At 51.5% G+C, this 17,900-nt stretch overlaps 6 protein-coding genes across 6 annotated transcripts; 5 read left to right on the top strand and 1 right to left on the bottom strand.

The window, feature by feature from the left end:
* Position 1: 1 nt before the first annotated feature.
* Positions 2 to 233, top strand: PODANS_1_4070 (uncharacterized protein; the record flags this gene model as incomplete). Its single annotated transcript, XM_001912575.1, has 2 exons — positions 2 to 68; positions 136 to 233. Coding segments are annotated over 2 exons (165 nt in total), but the record flags the coding sequence as incomplete, so codon positions are not given.
* A 549-nt stretch (positions 234 to 782) lies between these two features.
* PODANS_1_4060 (uncharacterized protein) lies at positions 783 to 1,827 on the top strand (the record flags this gene model as incomplete). The annotated part of the gene is made up of 3 exons (XM_001912574.1): positions 783 to 875; positions 965 to 1,093; positions 1,408 to 1,827. The coding sequence occupies 3 exons, from the start codon at positions 783 to 785 to the stop codon at positions 1,825 to 1,827; spliced, it is 642 nt and encodes a 213-aa protein (XP_001912609.1).
* Positions 1,828 to 2,158: 331 nt separating this feature from the next.
* PODANS_1_4050 (uncharacterized protein) lies at positions 2,159 to 7,006 on the bottom strand (the record flags this gene model as incomplete). The annotated part of the gene is made up of 3 exons (XM_001912573.1): positions 2,159 to 4,050; positions 4,100 to 6,632; positions 6,701 to 7,006. The coding sequence occupies 3 exons, from the start codon at positions 7,004 to 7,006 to the stop codon at positions 2,159 to 2,161; spliced, it is 4,731 nt and encodes a 1,576-aa protein (XP_001912608.1).
* Positions 7,007 to 9,706: 2,700 nt separating this feature from the next.
* PODANS_1_4040 (uncharacterized protein) lies at positions 9,707 to 12,136 on the top strand (the record flags this gene model as incomplete). The annotated part of the gene is made up of 5 exons (XM_001912572.1): positions 9,707 to 9,832; positions 9,895 to 9,997; positions 10,072 to 10,308; positions 10,362 to 11,457; positions 11,512 to 12,136. 5 exons carry the CDS (start codon positions 9,707 to 9,709, stop codon positions 12,134 to 12,136), a joined length of 2,187 nt encoding a protein of 728 aa, XP_001912607.1.
* Positions 12,137 to 12,889: 753 nt separating this feature from the next.
* Positions 12,890 to 14,761, top strand: PODANS_1_4030 (uncharacterized protein; the record flags this gene model as incomplete). Its single annotated transcript, XM_001912571.1, has 3 exons — positions 12,890 to 12,927; positions 13,144 to 14,431; positions 14,486 to 14,761. The coding sequence occupies 3 exons, from the start codon at positions 12,890 to 12,892 to the stop codon at positions 14,759 to 14,761; spliced, it is 1,602 nt and encodes a 533-aa protein (XP_001912606.1).
* A 612-nt stretch (positions 14,762 to 15,373) lies between these two features.
* On the top strand, positions 15,374 to 17,661 carry PODANS_1_4020 (uncharacterized protein; the record flags this gene model as incomplete). Its single annotated transcript, XM_001912570.1, has 3 exons — positions 15,374 to 15,560; positions 15,905 to 16,219; positions 16,292 to 17,661. 3 exons carry the CDS (start codon positions 15,374 to 15,376, stop codon positions 17,659 to 17,661), a joined length of 1,872 nt encoding a protein of 623 aa, XP_001912605.1.
* Between the last annotated feature and the right edge of the window lie 239 nt (positions 17,662 to 17,900).

Here is a 17,900-nt window from a genome sequence, read left to right as displayed (position 1 = left end):
TGTTGAGGGCGTGTTTGCTGCTGGTGATGTGCAGGATAAGAGGTACAGGCAGGCCATTACCAGTGCAGGTATGTTGTTGTCCCCCTTTTGTTTTGGCCAGGAAACAAGTTTTGCTGACTGATGATAATTTTACAGGAACTGGCTGCATGGCTGCTCTCGATGCTGAAAAGTTCCTGTCCGAGATGGAGGACACGACAGCTGAGCACAAGGCCGGGAAGGAGGGGAACCTATAGAAGTTATATAGAGGTTAGACGTCATTTTTAGCGGCAGCCTTTTGTGAATAGAGATACCACTGTTTTTGGCGGTCTGTCAGGATATACCCCAGATGTATTGTGTATGATCTGAGTGTTGGCTACTCTTGACAACTAGGTGACAGGGCCAGCAGGAATACTTGGTTGGTAACATTATCCTCTTTTTCGGAGTAGAGGTTCCCAAGTTGTGTACAAGAGACTTGACGTATTTAAGCAACTACCCCTATTCCTCTCAGCAAGATTAAAGGCTGGTACCAACAGGCTGTGCCGACATCGGCCGAGTTAGAGGGAGGGGTGTTTTGTGACACATTATTTTAGGTTTATCTGGTCTGGTTTTCTATCCATGGGTTCCATTAAAGTCACAACCAGAACCAGAGTCAGGACCAGTCATTTTACCCCTCCGTCTTTCTTTCGCTTTGACGTTCGTCGTCGTCGTCGTCGTTGTTGTTGTTGTTGTTGTTGTTGTTGCTGTTGGGGAGAGAGGTGTATATACCAACTTATCATATCTCAACCACCTCGTTACCCGCAACCATGACTTCCATCAGAGAATGGAAAGCAGACGAATACCAAAAGAGTCTCGGCTTCGTCCCCAAGCTCGCGACAAAAGTGTTGGAGTGGCTTGACGTAAAAGCGGATGACAAGGTTTTGGATTTGGGGTGCGGTGGTACATTTTTGCATGCTTCTGTTTTGCGTTGATGAATGGGGATTATTAGCTAACGAGAACACGCGTACAACCAGATGGAATCCTAGACATTGAAATCGGCCGTGTCCTAGCCCAAGGAGAGGGCAAACTTCTGGGATTAGACCGATCACCGAGCATGATCCGGGCCGCGAGGGAGAATGTGAGGAGGAAGGAGGTTGGGTTGGAGAGGAAGTGTCTTTTTATTGGTATACTTACTTACCTACTTTTCCCTCTCTAGAAGTGATTGCTGAATTCTAACTTGGGGGAAAAACAGTAGCAAACACCTCCGACCTCCTCGAACACTCAGCCATGGCCCACCAACCAGAACACTTCAGCAAAGTCTTTTCCTCCGCGGCCATCCACTGGATGCTCGGCAGCAGCAGTGGTTCTTCTCTGGATGACGACGGCCCGGTGTCGAACAGGGGCAGAAAGTTCTTTGAGGGGGCCCGCTACGTTCTCAAGAAGGGGGGCAAGTTTGTCTTTGAGATGGGCGGGATGGGGAATATCGCTGAGGCGAGGGCCGCGATGATGGGGGTGGTTGCTAGGACGCTGAAACAAGCGCCCGAGAATATTAGGGAGCCGTGGTTTTTTCCTGATGAGGAGTGGGTCAGGGACATGATGGAGGTCAAGGTTGGGGGGTTTGAGGTCGAAAGGAGTGAGATGGAGTGGAGGCCTACCAAGATTGATGGGAGGGGGGGCCTGGAGGGGTGGGTTAGGTTGATTGGGGGCAAGTTGTTTGGGTTGATCAGGGACGAGAAAGAAAGGGAGGAAGCAGTGAGGGAGGTGGTCAGGTTGTTGGAAATTGTTTGTAGAAGGGAACCAGCGCGCGAAAGGGGGGATGTGGAGTACGTGGTGAATTATGTTCGGTTGAGGGTCGTTGCTAGGAGATTGTAGGCAGCGTAAGTGTGCTGGGATAAGGTGGTAATCAGAGTAAGATTTTGGCTTTTGGCCTTAAATCAGTTCAAACTTCCAAGGCGGGAGTGGTTCTTGTACTGTCGAGGCAGTTTGACGCTAAATGGTTCACAGTACCAGATCTGTTGGGTACGTTGCGGCTTCACAGGAGGGCACTGAACATCAAGCAACACCATATAAACTTCGCCATCATGAAGGAAAAACTCATAGATGCCATTTTATTTCCCCATCTGCCCTTTTAATGTCTATAACCCAGCAAGCAAATTAGAGAAACAGAAATAATACACATCCGGAACACCTTCCTCCTATTTTATCATCTTGACTGCCCCTCTCCAAATATCACCGCCTTCAACTTCTCCTTCTCACCGCTCTCCTCGCACATGCCTCTAAAGATACCCCCCTCGCCCTTCTCCCAAAGCTCCTTGGGGCTCCCATACTCAGCAACACAGCCATCGCTGAGCACCAAAACCCGGTCAAAATCCGCAATGGTACTCAACCTGTGAGCAATGACAAGTAAAGTAGCATCAGTGAACTCTTCACGAATGCTTCTCTGAATCAACCCGTCCGTATGCATGTCAACTGCAGAGGTGGCCTCGTCGAGAACCATGATACGCGGCCGGCTCACAATAGCGCGAGCCAAGCACAGTAGCTGGCGCTGACCTTGAGACAGATTCAGCCCGCCTTCTGAGACAGGCGAGTCTAGATTCTTGAAAACATTGGTGTTCTTTGGGGTCTCCGTCGCTTCCGAGGAGCCAGGCATAGGGGTGGCGCTTCCCGACGAGTTTTCAGAGTCGGTGATGAGGTGGACTCGTTCAAGACAGTCGCGGAGTTCGGCATCAGTGTGGTGGTCAAAGGGGTCCAGGTTGCTACGTATGGTTCCTGAAAAGAGAACGGGATCCTGAGGAATAATGGCGAGGCGAGATCGCAGGTCGTGTAGCTTGATCTTCGAAATCTCAATGCCATCAATATGGATAGCGCCAGACCGAGCCTCCAAGAAACGGAACAGGGCCAGGGTCAGAGATGACTTTCCAGCACCGGTGCGGCCGACGACGCCAACTCTTTCGTTACTGTTGATGCTGAAACTGAGCCCTTTGAGAACGGGCGGCATATCAGCAACGTAGCCAACCACCAAGTTGTCAACCTCAATGCGGCCCCCAGTGGGCCAAGCGGCAGGCGGGCTAATCCCATCAAGAGACTCTGTGGGCAATTCGGTGTACTGCATCCCCGGTGTTAGCTCGTCTCTTGAACCAAGCAATACCAAAAGACTTACCTCGACAATTCGCTCAGCGGCGTTCATATTGAGCTCGATGTTGGAGTACAGACGAATAGTCCATATAATCGCGCTGGAAAAGTCGAGCGCAAATGCAAGCGCAAACCCAGCCAGAGCTGCGTCAATCCCCGGAGTAAGCAGGATCAAGCTCGCTACAAAAGACGAGAAGACAGAGCCCACGAGAGCCATGCGCAAGCCCATCCACCGGTTGAAAAGCCAGAGATGCCAGGTGGCTGTCGAATAGTCGTCAATCTTCTTGTACATGCGCTCAATGTACACCTCCGCCTTGTCGAAACCACGGATGGTGGTAACACCGGTGAGTGAAGAGCCGAACTGCTCGAAAACCGGAGACTTTGTGTTGCTCTCCAGTCGCTTGACCGGTCTTGCCGCATCCATATATGTGATGGCGATGCGCAAGCAAATGAGGAGCAGCACAAGTGCAAGAATCATGATATACGGAGAAACCACTAGGCCTGCAAGGATAACGGTGAAAAGACTCAACACAGAGTTGAACCCGAAGCTAAACGAGTTTGCCAGCTGAGAGTCAATAACACTGAAATCGTTGGTGTAACGGTTCAAGATACGACCAACAGGGACGGTGTCGAGCCATCGGATGGGGGTTCGGAGAATCGTAAAGTTCATCTCGGCGAAGAGCTTGCGGCTGGCTCTGAGGGAGCCCAGAAAGATGTAGAAGAACTTTGCCGTGCTAATGATGCAACCAAGGATAGCAATACCCACATAGATTCCCAGGTAGAACTTCAGATCTTTCTCGAAATGTCCCGATATTGAGGGTCCTGAAGCTGCGTGCAGTGATGTTTGACGTACGCCTTCGGCGTAGAAGAAACTGTGCCCGAGCGAGTTGTTCGCAATATGCTGCGCGCCGCTGTTTTTCTCTTCGTAGGTGCTGGTCCAGATCTTGAGCCACCACGATTGCCCTATAGCCTTGTTAGTGTCTTGTATGGAGCTGCGAGCATTGTTGCCTACCGATGGTAAAGCCCTGCGTGAGCGAGAAGACGAGAGCCGCAACGGTCCAATATATCCATCCGCCACTGGCGTTGAGGTAAGCCGAGTAAACCCGTGTCTTGACAGCTCCTTTCTCACGACTCTCTTCCTCGACGAACTTTCGGGCAGACTTTTTGGACATGACCTTCTGCAACGTATTTCCTTCATCCTCGTTGCCATAGTCATCTGTTGACCCGTCAGAATTGACAGCTGTCACAGATTCGTCGGCCTGAATCTCTTCGGAGCTCTGCTCGTGAGTCTTAATCCTTTGCAGCGTACCGCCCTGCCTGAGCTCTGATACTAAACCGGCATTCAACACTCCGCCATCTCCGAGCTCTACCAGATATTTTGTCTTCGGCTCGCATAGGGCAACGTGATGCGTAACCAGAATTCGTGTACGACCGGTTGCCAGCTCCCCGTTGAGACACTTTTCAAAGATGTGTCGGCCAACGTGTGCGTCAACTGCACTGAAGATGTCGTCCAGAACGAGGATGCCAGCACGGGAGTAGATGGCGCGAGCGAGCGTAATACGCCACTTCTGACCACCGCTGAGATTGATACCGTTGGCTCCGATTTCGGTGTTTTCGCCGTCCGAAAGCATTTCGAGATCCTTCTTGAGAGCACATACCTCTACCGTCTTCTTGTAGCGGTCCTCATCGAACGGCAACCCGAAAAGAATGTTGTCCTTGATGCTGGCATTCTCGATCCAAGGTATCTGGGCGACGTAGGCTATGGCCTCAGGAATGATCCAGTTGCTCTTGTTGGCCTTGTTATCGTGACGTACTGCCAGCGGAGGAGCTCGTGGAACATAGAGAGTACCGCCCAAGACATCCACCTCGCCCAAGATTGCCGCCAGCATCAAGCTTTTTCCCGTGCCAGTTTTTCCGGATATGACAGAGAGCTCTCCTCTCGGAAAATTGACACTGATATCGCGAAGAACAAACCGGTCATCCTCCTCTGTCCTGTCATCTGCTGGCCAGGCGATAGAGGCCCTGTCAAACTTCACTTCCTCGCCGTCTTTGGAAATCTTGGAGACCTCTGCAGAATTGAGATATTCTTCCAGACGCTTGATCGAGACCCATGCGTCCAAAAGGTCGGTGGTGAGTTCTGGGATGACGGATAAAGTGACCTCGAGGGCCTTGAAGACACCGAGACTCACAAAAGCAACCGACGGAGTGAGCGAACCGTTGATGTAAGCATAGACTGCCAGTGAAATAGCAGATAAGAGAATCGGGCTGGTAATCCAGCATGCCAACAACATTGTGTCTGTCACAAAGACATCCCAAACGGCACTAAGCTCTCGCTCTCGTACAGCTCCAATCTTGTTCTCCCAGTCAGGTTCGAGGGCCGAGAACTTGATTTGGCGGATTCCTTGGAGCGCCTCGGTGACCACCTCCATCTTCTTGTCTCTGGTCTTCATCAGCCTGTCCTGAGCGGCCGCATACCTCTTGCTGAAATAGATATTGACAGGCATGATGGCAAGCATTGCTGATAAACCTGCGAAAAGCGCCCTCCAGCCCAGAAGACTGATGAGGAAGCTGATTGATACGACAAGCTTGAACAGGCTGCCTGGGAACATGTACTGAAAGGCAGCAAAGTCACCAACTCTCCTGGCATCAACTCCAATCAGATTTACAGTGCTCTGCTTGCCCTGCTTAAGCTCATCCGCATCATCAAGCTTGGTCGGCTTGGTACCGTCTGGTTCGGTCCCTTCCGAAGGCTCAGTTGGCGTTTCCTTCGACTTGGAAACTCCTTTGATGTCTTTCTTGCGGACTGACTTTTCAAAGACAAGAGCGCCGAGTTGAGCACGAACGGGGATTGCCAGGTCTGCAAAGGACATCCAGAAGAGCCATGATTCAAGCCACGACCCAACGACAATAGAGATTCCGAGCCAGAACACCCAAGCCCAGGCATCCATTCCACTGCTAGTACCGGGCTGTCGATCCTCTAGCGTTCGAAGAAGCTGAAGGATGACCCATTGTGGCGCAAAATTCAGGACCGACGTACAAAGGGCAAGAAACCACTGAACGGCGATGACTGTTTTGTGAGCCAGGAGCATCGATAGCCAGAGCGGGCGACTGGAGTTCTGTTTCTTCCATGCTTTGGATATAGAGGCGGCACGGGTGTAATGATCGGGACGTGGGAGATCAGTCATATCAAGGTTCTTCTGAGTCGAGGCGAGAGTGAGAAGAGCTGTCGGCCATGAGAAAGTGTAGCGGCCCAATGCTGTGGTACTGTACAACCGGTCAACTGGTTCTCCCTGATAAAGTACGTCCGGTCTCCTTGGGAGTGAGACGCTGGCCACCGAGAGGCATATAGCCAGACCAAGCTCGACTACGCAAAGGGCAAAAAGGGTTCTATTGTCCTGGAGAAGAGACTCGGCTGACTTGGTGCCCTGAATGATCAGGGCGCCAGCTAAGGTGAGAGAGGACAGAAAACTGTAGATTCCAAGATCGTAGGCTTGCACGGAGCTTCTGCTCCAAGTGATAGCAACCGACTGGAACAGTAACGCACCCTGCCATGTATCGTTAACACTACCGAACTGAGACACCAGCTTTATGGCCTTTTCACGCCATAACTCACCCACGATACTGTGCTCAGCCATTGCTGAAGCTGGATCCCACTGGAGTGTGTGAACAACAGAGCAGTCGCAAGTGAAATCGCAAATCCCGAATTCGCGAAGATCAAGATGCATGTCTTTGACAACTTTGTTGAGAAAACCTTCACAGACTCGGGTGTCGCCTTGCCATCGGCGTCCTCGTACGTGTCCCGGTCCCCATCTTGTCTGCGTGACCGCAGCAGAACGCTAGAAACGGCTGGGAGAGAACATAGACCGATGAATGCGAGGCTCGTGGCAACCGTGACTAGCATAGAATCGCCAGATCCCATGGTAGACTGCAGTGCTGGTCGGCCAACCAGTGAGTTGAAGATATTGTAGCCAAATCGATAATCAGGAGGTACTTGTAAGACGTCCGTCCCGGGTGTTTTGTTTATGGTTCGTAGTTGATGGAGTGGATTCCGCGTTCCGCCACAATCTTACCGCAGTTGTTGGAGGAGGAGAGTGTTGGTGAAATTTTTACAAAGCCCCAGTTGGCGGCGGAGAACCAAAAGCGGAATTAAGAACTGATAACACAACGTGACGGGGAACAGGGCACCTCAGGAAGGAGGGAAGGAGCGATTGAGAACAGGGGCGGGAGTTATTGAGATATACGGATAACGGTAGTGAGACCAACAGTATCAGATGAGTCCCAACTTACAAATTACCGTGTTCATCAACTTCAGTCCACTCCTACTCTAGTCATTGCGAAGGTAGGGTAGCCGATGCCACCCTTCCGTTGTATTCGTAGCAAGATACGTCTAGCACAAGCTTCTCGGGTTATGGAGTGTGTGGTTGCACGGAACCGTTGAGTCATGCGGTGAAGGTACATACAGCCAGATGCATCGTCGATTTACCAATGCTGGGGGGTTGGTGAGGGTCTGGGATCGCGAACGGCGCCCTGCATGCAAGTTTCTAGGCAGAGTTGAGAAGGTGGTATGCAGCCGCGATAGAACAACAGGGCAGCCACAGGGGCCTTCAAAAGCCCTGGAGCTGCGGGGTCAGCCACATTGGGGACGGGATTTGAATAATAGTGCAGTTTGCCGTATTCCCGTGTGACTATAGCACACTGGCGAAAAGTTGGAGGTTAATCGTGATTGCATGCTCTTTCGACTGATCTAGCTCCTGTCCAGCCTGTAGAGAACTCTTATCAGATCTTGTTTAGTGGATTTTGCCGAGAGGCGGTGTGACTCGTTGAGAATATCAAGCACCCGCACCGTGGAGCTTCAAGTTACAGCAAAAGGGTCTACCGGGATTTCCCAGAAGGGATCGTCCACCGTGGTATCGAACTGCATCTTCATAATGCGAGGGATACGCAATATGCGAGGGCGGTAGGTGTATTGCTCAAGGCAGACTCGAAGCATATATCATGAGGCAGACGTTAGGATTGATTGCCACACTATCTGAAGACTGATCAAGTCTTTGAGCTGCTATCTTAATCATCATTGTTGCGGATGACTGAGAACTGAAGGCAGGTGTCTCATTGATGAAGTGAGATGCCTAACGAGATGGACCTCCCCGCCTTATGAGTGACACCCGTCTTGGCGCTTGAACGGGTGGACTTCTGTTCTTGGCAGCTGCTTATTTTCAACATCACTTCATCCCGTTCTTCTGCAGCTCTTCCAGTAGCAATGAGAATGGCGCGATATATGCTCCCTCCGCCAGTTCATGGCCCAAGCAGTAGCAACTTACCAACTGCCGAGTCTGAAGTTTGCATTCCCATATCTTGGTCCGGCTCAAGAATGGGACCTGCACGTAATCACCTCTCCACCGCGCCCCCCGGGTACATGAGCCTTAATTCGCAGCGCAGAAGAGCGGACCAAGACATCGCCATCCATCGTCCTGGTAGGTATCTATGGTGTGTTGCACAGTAACTGTACGCATATCTTGCATGAAGCTTATTGCCGCCATTTTCTCGTCACGTATATTGACCTTCGTGGGGAGGCTGTATACGCAGTAGGATGACTTCCTGGCATGCGGGTGGCGAGGAATAACATGTGAGTAAGAAGCTACTGAGTCATCGAATTGATCTTCTCGAAATTATGAGCTTGAAGAGTCTAAGTAATACCTGATCAGACATACCCTTCCCGCGCTATGACTGGGAGCAAGTGCTAAAGACCGACACAAGCCGGCATGTTTGATTGGAGTGAGTGACTAGCCCCTGAAAGGCTCCTGGGGATATCTCACTTCACAAGTTTAGCAGAAGCGGAGTAGATCAAGCTCATGACCCCGCCATATCTAATCGCCAGGCTTATCGTCTAATCATTGATTCATCAACGCCCAGGTGTCTTTAGAATAATTGGCTTGGCGATGGTGGACAATGCGGCTAATGCAGTCCCGTAACTCCGTTCTCTTGATTGGCAAGCCCGTGACGCCAAAACGCGACTTTCAGTGGAAGCGTGGTGCTTGGCTTCTATGGAAAAGGCGTCAGCAGCTCTCAAGACAAGGCGTTGGCAGCTTTTCCTGTTTCCCAGACATCTTGTAAGTCGGCGGCCGGATTTCCCTTTTTTCCAATTCCAATTGACAAGTAGGAAAGCAAGCCCGCGCTTTATTATCCACAAAAATGGCCGTTTGAACTGCTTTGACTAGCGTTTGTCTAAAGTGCAGCCGTCTTGTCAGTGACAAATGTGCAGGACTGGAAGCTGCATCAGAAATCCATGTCGCCTTGAGTCGCACGAGCTTCTGGCCGCAGACACCGACCGTGCCTTCGCTTCCGCCAATCCACCAACATTCATCTTGGACCAGCCGGCGATCTCACGATTCCCCTTCCACCTCTCCTGCAAATTTCGAATTGGTTTATCTCTCCCTTCGTCCCAGACCACGATCCACACGATCCACGATCCACGCCTGCCCGTCCTCTACCATCATCTTTCCAGCTCTACCGAGAAGTCGTGCACACCAGCAGAAAGTCACAGCTGCGGATTGGACGCCAGCAAACGCCCATCCATCCAATCCAGCTACAGCATAACTGCAGAGCTCTGTCGACCACAAAAATGAAGGCCCAACCGCTCATCATCAACTGGCATGTTGATGTCAACCCATATCCTATATACTCTGCACATTTCCAGCCCAATGGTGGTGGACGACTGGCTACTGGTGCTGGAGACAACAAGGTCCGAGTAGGTTATCCCATACCTGCTTGCTCTTCAAGGGTCTAAGTGCTGACTTTGCACATGGGTAGCTCTGGAAGATCGAAGATGATGGCGAAGACCGCAAGGTGGAATATCTAGCCACTCTTTCAACACATACACAAGCCGTGAATGTGGTACGGTGGGCTCCGAAAGGTAAGCCGGAATCTCCCTCCTCCAGTATTCTGTTCGATGTTGTTTCTTCTATGCTAACCTATTCGGTTCTTCAGGCGACATCCTCGCATCTGCTGGTGACGACGGTAATGTGATCCTATGGGTCCCTTCCGACTCCCGATCCGCTGGCTTTGGGGAGGAGGCGGACCCCGAAGCCAAAGAGTTTTGGCGGAGAAAACACATGTGCAGGTCTTCTGGGACGGAGATTTTCGATTTGGCTTGGGCGCCGGATGCATCCTACTTCATTATCGGAAGTATGGATAACGTTGCCCGAATCTACAACGCTGCAACAGGTGCGTAGTGCTTCAGGAGCTTTCAAGTGCACGCCTTGCTAATGTTTTCCTAGGCACGCTGGTTCGACAAATTGCCGAACATAGTCACTATGTCCAGGGTGTTGCATGGGACCCGTTGAACGAGTATATCGCCACGCAATCCTCGGATCGTGCCGTGCATATTTACTCGCTGAAGACCAAGGACGGGCAGTATACTCTAGGCTGCAACGATAAAGAGCCATCAAAAATTGCAAGCCACGTCAAAGCTGATCTTCCGGCGCGGCGGATCTCTTCCCACAGTCCCGCCCCTCCTGAATTGGGGTATCGGTCAGTTCTTGACAATGTGCCAGGAGTGGCGATTGGCTCTCCTGTTCCATCCGCTCCAGGGACCCCCACCTCAATGGCTCTCCCGATGAACCCCCCAAGTGTTGTTAGTCACAGCCGGAGGTCATCGTTCTCTTCGAGACGCTCGGTCTCACCAGCGCCGTCGATGCCGTTGCCGGCAGTGATGCCGATAGAGGCTTCGCCAAAGCCGCACATGCATGGCGCAAGCTTAGGGATGAAGAACGCGAGTCTCTACGCAAACGAGACTCTGACTTCCTTCTTCAGGCGACTTACTTTTACTCCCGACGGAAGTCTTCTTCTCACCCCTGCTGGGCAATATCAGACCCAGCACCAAGTTGAGGGCCAGAAACCCACGTTCGAGGTGACAAATACCGTGTACATTTACACCAGAGGAGGCATCAACAAACCTCCCATTGCACATCTACCAGGGCACAAAAAGCCATCTGTCGCAGTCAGATGTTCACCAGTCGTGTATACGCTGAGGCAGTCACCTCCTGTTACCAAGCATATTACTATCGACACATCTTCTTCTGAAGATGCCATCCCGCCGTTGCCCGAGGCTGTCACGAAACCTTCCCCAGCACCCTCACAGATGGAGCCGCCTCCGCCGCCGTCATTGGTTGAAACAGTCACGTCCAACTCCAGGGTGCTGAGTTTGGAGACAGGCGTGCAAACACCAGGACCCAAGCCTGCCTTTGCATTGCCGTATCGAATGATATATGCGGTGGCTACCCAGGATTCGGTGCTGTTGTACGATACTCAACAACACACCCCGATCTGTATCGTGAGCAACCTTCATTGCGCCACATTTACTGATTTGACTTGGTAGGTTCATCCGGAAGCGTCAACAAGATGGTTTCAGACTAACATTTTTTCCAGGTCAAGTGATGGTTTGACGCTGCTGATCTCGTCTTCGGATGGATTCTGCTCTACATTGTCGTTCCTGCCGGGTGAACTTGGTACTGTGTACACGGGCGAACTCGGGCCTCCAAAGCCCCAAGGCACTGCTGTCTCGAACCAAAATACGCCTGTACCAACCCCCACTTCGGTGCTGGCACCTCCTTCCCCTTTTCCAAACGGCTCTCAGCATCGCCATCGCGACTCTGCCAGCTCGTTTACAGCCCCATCTCCACCACCAGCCGCATCTTTTGTCAACCCAAGGCCGGGGTCACCAGCAAGGTCCAACTCGGCGTCTTCAGTGATTACTCAGACGTCTGGTGCTCAGACTGGGGTGTTGAACAACCCGCCGCTAATAGCTGGTCAGGTTCCCAGCCTGACAGCGGTGAACTCTGGCAAGGTGACGGGAGTTCCCATCACCACTCCCCCAGAAACACCCCGAAGCTCGTTTGTCCCGCCGCCGACAGGCACCAAGCGGGATACCAATGAAGCGGAGACAGATGACTCGTTGGGCAACCAGAATAAGCGAAGGCGTATTGCGCCTACACTGGTGGGCTCATCGACAGAGTCAAATAACGGTGCTGGCAGCGAAGGATCGAGGGCTTAGGTGGTCCCGGAACGTCGCCGGCGAACCGCGTAGTTTGTTTGTTATGATTGGGGTAGGCGTTGGGACTGCGGGTTAAGAAAAGCAAGCGATATTGATGGTCAAGTTTTGTTATGGAATGGTTTTGGGCTCCCCATCTATTCGGAGTTAATGGACCCAGCCATGCTGGTCTGCATTTGGTGGTGTTAGGTCCTTTTCGTTTCCTCACACGTTGTCGACAACGGGTACATGTTTATGTAACTGCTAGAGTTGTACGTATGCGAGTTTGATCTGGCTTGCTGATTGGAAGGGGCACATTTAGGTCGGCTGGTCCGATATAATGTATCAAGCTATACTGTACCTGAATTGTTTGTTCTAAAGGTTAACGATGGGCGGTTTCCTACGGGTCAAGCAACCCAGCAACTTCCGTCCTTTGTTGGGGTCAGGCAGCGGGGGAGTGAGGGGGAAGCCGCTCCTTACTCCGCACCAATGGTATCCGTCAGCCGAGCGGTTATCTTATCACTTACACGGCAGCTACTTCCCAGGTCACCTGCTCTTCCCCATGTCTCTCCTGCAGTCTTCTTGAACATAAATTTCTCTTTTCACCACTCTTTGTTTTGAGTTTGCTTTACTTTTCAGGTTCTTCTTTTGTCTTGGAGCATTGTAGTCGATTGGACCATCTATCGTTCGTCACAGCTTATCCATCAGGCTTATCACCACACGTATAGCATCATCAGAGTATAACTTCATCAAGGTTCCAACACCACCACCGCCAACATGTTTCTAAGCGAGTACTTTCAGCACAAACGGGACTGGTAAGCTTCTTTCCCTTCTTCCCACCTCTACCCTCTGACAATTCGAATTAACAACCTCCCCATTAGCAAGTTCAAGCAAGCCCAACGCCAACAACGGATCGACGCCCTCCCAGCAGAGTACAAATCACCCGTCACCCCAGACGAAAAGGAGATATTTTCCGCGCCGATCGATTCACTGGTCGCCAATGTCCAAAACGGCACCACCCATCCGCTGAGCATCCTCCGCGCGTATGGAAAGCTTGCGCTAAGGGCGCACTCTCAGACCAACTGCCTAACGGAGATTATGTTTTCTTCAGCGGAGCAGTGGATCAACGCTGCACGCACCAAAACAGAAGTAGACAAGGGAGGGAACCCGCTGCCGAACCTAGAGGGGTCGTTGGCGGGTATCCCGGTGTCGCTGAAGGATACGATCATTGTTGGGGGATATGACACGACTGTGGGGTACAGCTCGTTTGTGGGGAACGACGACGGCAAAGATGGGGCGATGGTGAGGATGCTGAAGGATATGGGGGCTGTGCCGCATGTCAAGACGAATTGTCCGATTACGTTGTTGAGTTTTGAGAGCGGGAATGATGTTTGGGGGAGGGCGGAGAATCCGTTTAAAAAAGGGTATAGTCCCGGGGGGAGTACGGGGGGTGAGAGCGCGCTGTTGGCTATGGGGGGGAGTAGGATTGGGGTTGGGAGCGATGTGGCGGGGAGCGTGAGGTTGCCGGCGCATTGGGCGGGTTGTTATGCGTTGAGGTGCTCGACGGGGAGGTGGCCTAAGGCGGGAATCAAGACTAGTATGCCTGGGCAGGAGGGGGTGCCGAGTGTGTACAGTCCTATGGCGAGGACGTTGGGGGATTTGAGGTATTTTACTAGGGAGGTGATTGAATTTGGGCCGTGGAGGTATGATGGGACTGTTCACCCTCTTGCGTGGAGGGGGGAGATGGAGAAGGGGTTTGAGCAGAAGGAGAAGTTGAAGGTTGGGGTGATGTGGACGGATGGGGTTGTTGATCCGAGTCCTGCCTGTCGGAGGGCGTTGGAGACGGTTGTGAATGCGTTGAAGGCGCAGGGGCACGAGATTGTTGAGTTGGAGGGGGAGCACGCGCCGCCGGATCTGTATGAGGGGTTGAAGATTGCCTCACTGGTGTTGAATGCGGATGGCGGGCAGATGTTTGACTCTTTTAGGCGACCTGGGGAGTGGCTGGATACTGGAGCTGCTCAGATCAAATCACTGGCGAGTTGGTGGAACCCGTTTAGATGGTTCTATTACCTTTGGGTGAAGTATGTCAGGAGAGATCATGTTTGGGCTGGGTTGGTTGAGAATTGGAGAGCACAGTCGGCTTTTGAGAACTGGAAGCTGGTTGCTCGGAGAGAGGAGTACAGAGCCAAGTGGTTTGAGTGGTGGAATCAGCAGGGTTTGGATGTCATTGTTTCGGTTCCGAATGCAACGCCTGCGCTGCCCCTGAATGCGATGAAGGATGCTTTCAGCAGCTGTGGGTATACATTTTTGTTCAACTTGGCAAGTCTACTTGAACGCTGTCCTATCCATGTCTCTGGCTAACATTATATCCAGCTCGATTACTCAGCCGGCGTCCTTCCCGTAACCAAGGTCCAAGCCGAACTTGACGGCCTCCCAGAAGACTTCAACATCAGAAAGCTCAATGGTGTTGCTCGTGGGGCCTACAAGTACTACGACGCCGAGAAGATGGATGGCCTGCCCGTGGGCGTGCAGGTTATTGGTCGCCGACTGGAAGAAGAAAAGGTTCTGGCGGTGATGCAGCGGGTGGAAGACGCCTTGGGAGAGGACAAGTATCAGCCCATCAGTGTCGGCAGACTTCAGCTAGAGTAGATTGCAGCTCAGTATGAGATACAGGGGTTGGAGGATAAGTTGGTGGGGTTGAAGGAGGAGGAATAGGAGGCTTTTCTGGATGCTCTAGCGGTTATGAAGGCCTCCGGGAGGTGTTAATGAGGAATCGTGGAGCAGTTGGTTTATGGGCTTGAGCGTTGCACATAGCGTGGGAATATAAGAAGTAACTATTTTTGATGAAGAAAGGGTATCAAAGTGTACCTACCCAGGCTCCGATATGATGGCAAAACTGGTTGATTGGTGTTTTGGGGGTAGAGCAAACGGATCAAAGAAGTTCTGTGATTTGACAATGCGAGGTTCGAGATGAAACGAGAATGGAGGGCGTTTGCACGATTGTGTGTGTGTGTGACCTTGTCTCGAACTTTCGGGATGGGTCATGCAGGTTTTTTCTCTTTCGAGGGCGTTGCCTAGGTATGTGTTGATAGGTGTGTATAAAACCCCATCTCCAGCTCGAAGGAACTGTCACTTACCTACATTGGCAACAGACCACACCACTACTGCCACTTCAACTACTTGATATCCCGTCTGTTTTTATTTTTTTTTTGTTTTTTTTTCTCATCAAGAACCAATTGCAATTTGTCTTTTTCAAAGACAATGGTGTCCAAACAGGAGAAAGTGTTGCCGCTCCCCAAGCCGGGCGAGCGCAATATTTTGGTCACTTCGGCGCTTCCTTATGTGAACAATGTCCCGCACTTGGGGAATATTATCGGGTCGGTGCTCTCGGCGGATGTGTTTGCGAGGTTTTGGAGGGGGCGGGGGGGGAATGTGCTTTTTGTGGGGGGTGAGTTATCTCTGTTCTTGCTTATCTGTTTTTGTTTTTGGGATCTTCTCTTTATTTTTGGTTGGTCTCCTTTTTCACGGTATCATCTTTTCCCTTTTCCTCGGGTTGGGAAGCCGGAGGAGTGGACGGTTGGTCCAGGCTTTGGCTGTGGGACTGGCAATGTCTTGTTTTTTATCTTCCTCTTTCAATGTCTTGCCTGCTTCTCGGTTCCTTTTTTATTTATTTATTTATTTTAGGCCAAAAATGAGTTGATGGTTAGGATGTCATCTGGGGATTTGGTTGTGTTGCCTGTTTCCCTCTCGACCGTCTGACAAACTGCTGATGATAAATGTTGCAATGGACAGGAACGGACGAGTTCGGCACTACAACCTCCCTCCGGGCACGCGAGGAAGGCGTTGCGCCCCAAGAGTTGTGTGACAAGTACCATAAGATCCACAAGGACGTGTACGAGTGGTTCAATATCAGCTTCGACATCTTTGGACGGACGACGAATGACCGGCACACGGAAATCACACACGACATCTTCAAAGAGTTGTGGGGAGAAGGGCTGATTGAGATCAGGGATTCGGAACAGCTTTGGTGTGAGGAGTGTAAAGGGTTTGTGTTTGATCGGTTGGTGGAGGGGACATGCCCGGAGTGTGGCAGCGAGGAGGCGAGAGGTACGTTTTTTTTTTTGAGATGCTCACCTTGAGATGCAGAGTTGCTGACAGCTTTGGCTGGGGGGGCGGTAGGTGACCAGTGTGGGGAGTGTGACTGGGTTTTTGACATTACGGAGTTGGTTGAGCCGAAGTGTAAGATCCACGGGGGAAGGCCAGCACTAAGGCCGAGCAAGCACTTGTTTTTGAAACTTGACAATCATGGCCCGTTGCTCGAGAACCAGGCTAAGGAACAAGGAGAGGATTGGTTGGTAAACGCGAAGGAAATCAATGGGAACTCTTCTATATGTATAACAAGGGATGGACTGGACTGGGGAACACCGGTGCCCGGGCGGTTGGCAGGGTTCGACGGAAAAGTTTTCTATCCGTGGTGGGATGCGTTGCTCGGATATATTTCCATCACGGCAAGTGGGATGGAAGGGGAAAGCTGGAGGGCGTGGTGGCGGCCTTCGACACCCATCGCCATGAAAAGCCACGACGACAATGACAGCTCTTTCTACAAACCTGGTGATAACACACCCAAGTCGGATGTAGGCGTTCGGCTATCCCAGTTTCTCGGCGCAGACAACATCTTCTTCCATGGGATCTTGTTTCCTGCCACGCTACTTCCCTTGGATCCTCCCTACACAGCTCCTCGCCACATCGCTTCAACAAGATTTCTCACCTACCAGGGCGGCAGATTCTCTAAATCCCTTGGGGTGGGGGTATTTGGCGACAATGCTCAGCAAACTGGCCTCTCTGCTGATGTCTTTCGATTCTTCCTCCTCCAGTCCCGCCCTGAGGGCATGGAAGACACGGATTTCACCTGGGACAGGCTGGTCGAGGTCCACAATGAACTTTTTGTCGGTAAGATCGGGAAACTGGTCCACAAAGTCCTCACGGACCTCAACGGTGTGGTGCCTCACAGCCACGATCATATCAATGGGCCACTGCTTTCGTCTGTGGGACAGACGATTAAGCGCTTCAAAGGAGGTGTACACAAGCTACTGGTGCAGTACGTTACCCAGCTTAAAAACTCGGAGTTGAGGGGTGGCTTGATGACAACTCTGGAGTTAACTTGTGGAGGCATTGCTCTTTTGGACCTGGTCAGTAACAGGGTTATGTTGACGGACACATGTGAGCGGCAGGCTGTTTTGGAGGTGGGGATCAATCTGGTATACTTGGTGGTGAGGATGCTAGAGCCTTATATTCCTAAGACTGTAGAGTCGCTTTACGAGGTGCTCGGAGTGGAACGGCCTACAGGAAGACTTGAGAAGGATTGGCTTGGGGATCAGGGACCGATAGAGCCGGGACATGAGGTTGGGAAGTGGGAGGAGGTGGAGGCCTTGTTTGAACGTATCTGGCCCGAGAAGGCAAAGATGTGGGAGCTGAAGTTTGGAGGCAAGAAAAAGAGAAAGGGAGAGGTCTTGGTGTGTGAAGAGGCGAAGAGGAGGCAGAAGAATTAGATAACTGATGGGGTGCCAATGTTTGTAAGATAGGCAGAGCGACTGTAGCGAGACATAGCTGCTTGTTTTGTAAGTTGGCTGGGAGATTGCAAATTTACATTCTTTTGCTGGCTCTCTCACAAGTTAAGAAAATGACGTTGCTTTGCCTGTCGATGCTCTCTTGCTTCGATTGATAATCGGATAATATTGCTCAAGTTCTCTGCACTAACAGCATTGCATGCTAAACCCCACTAATAGTA

The sequence above is a fragment of the Podospora anserina genome, chromosome 1 (assembly GCF_000226545.1).
Source record: "Podospora anserina S mat+ genomic DNA chromosome 1, supercontig 1".
NCBI lineage: Eukaryota > Fungi > Ascomycota > Sordariomycetes > Sordariales > Podosporaceae > Podospora > Podospora anserina.
Note: the sequence above shows the minus strand (reverse complement) of the source record. Positions and strands in the feature narration are given on the sequence as shown.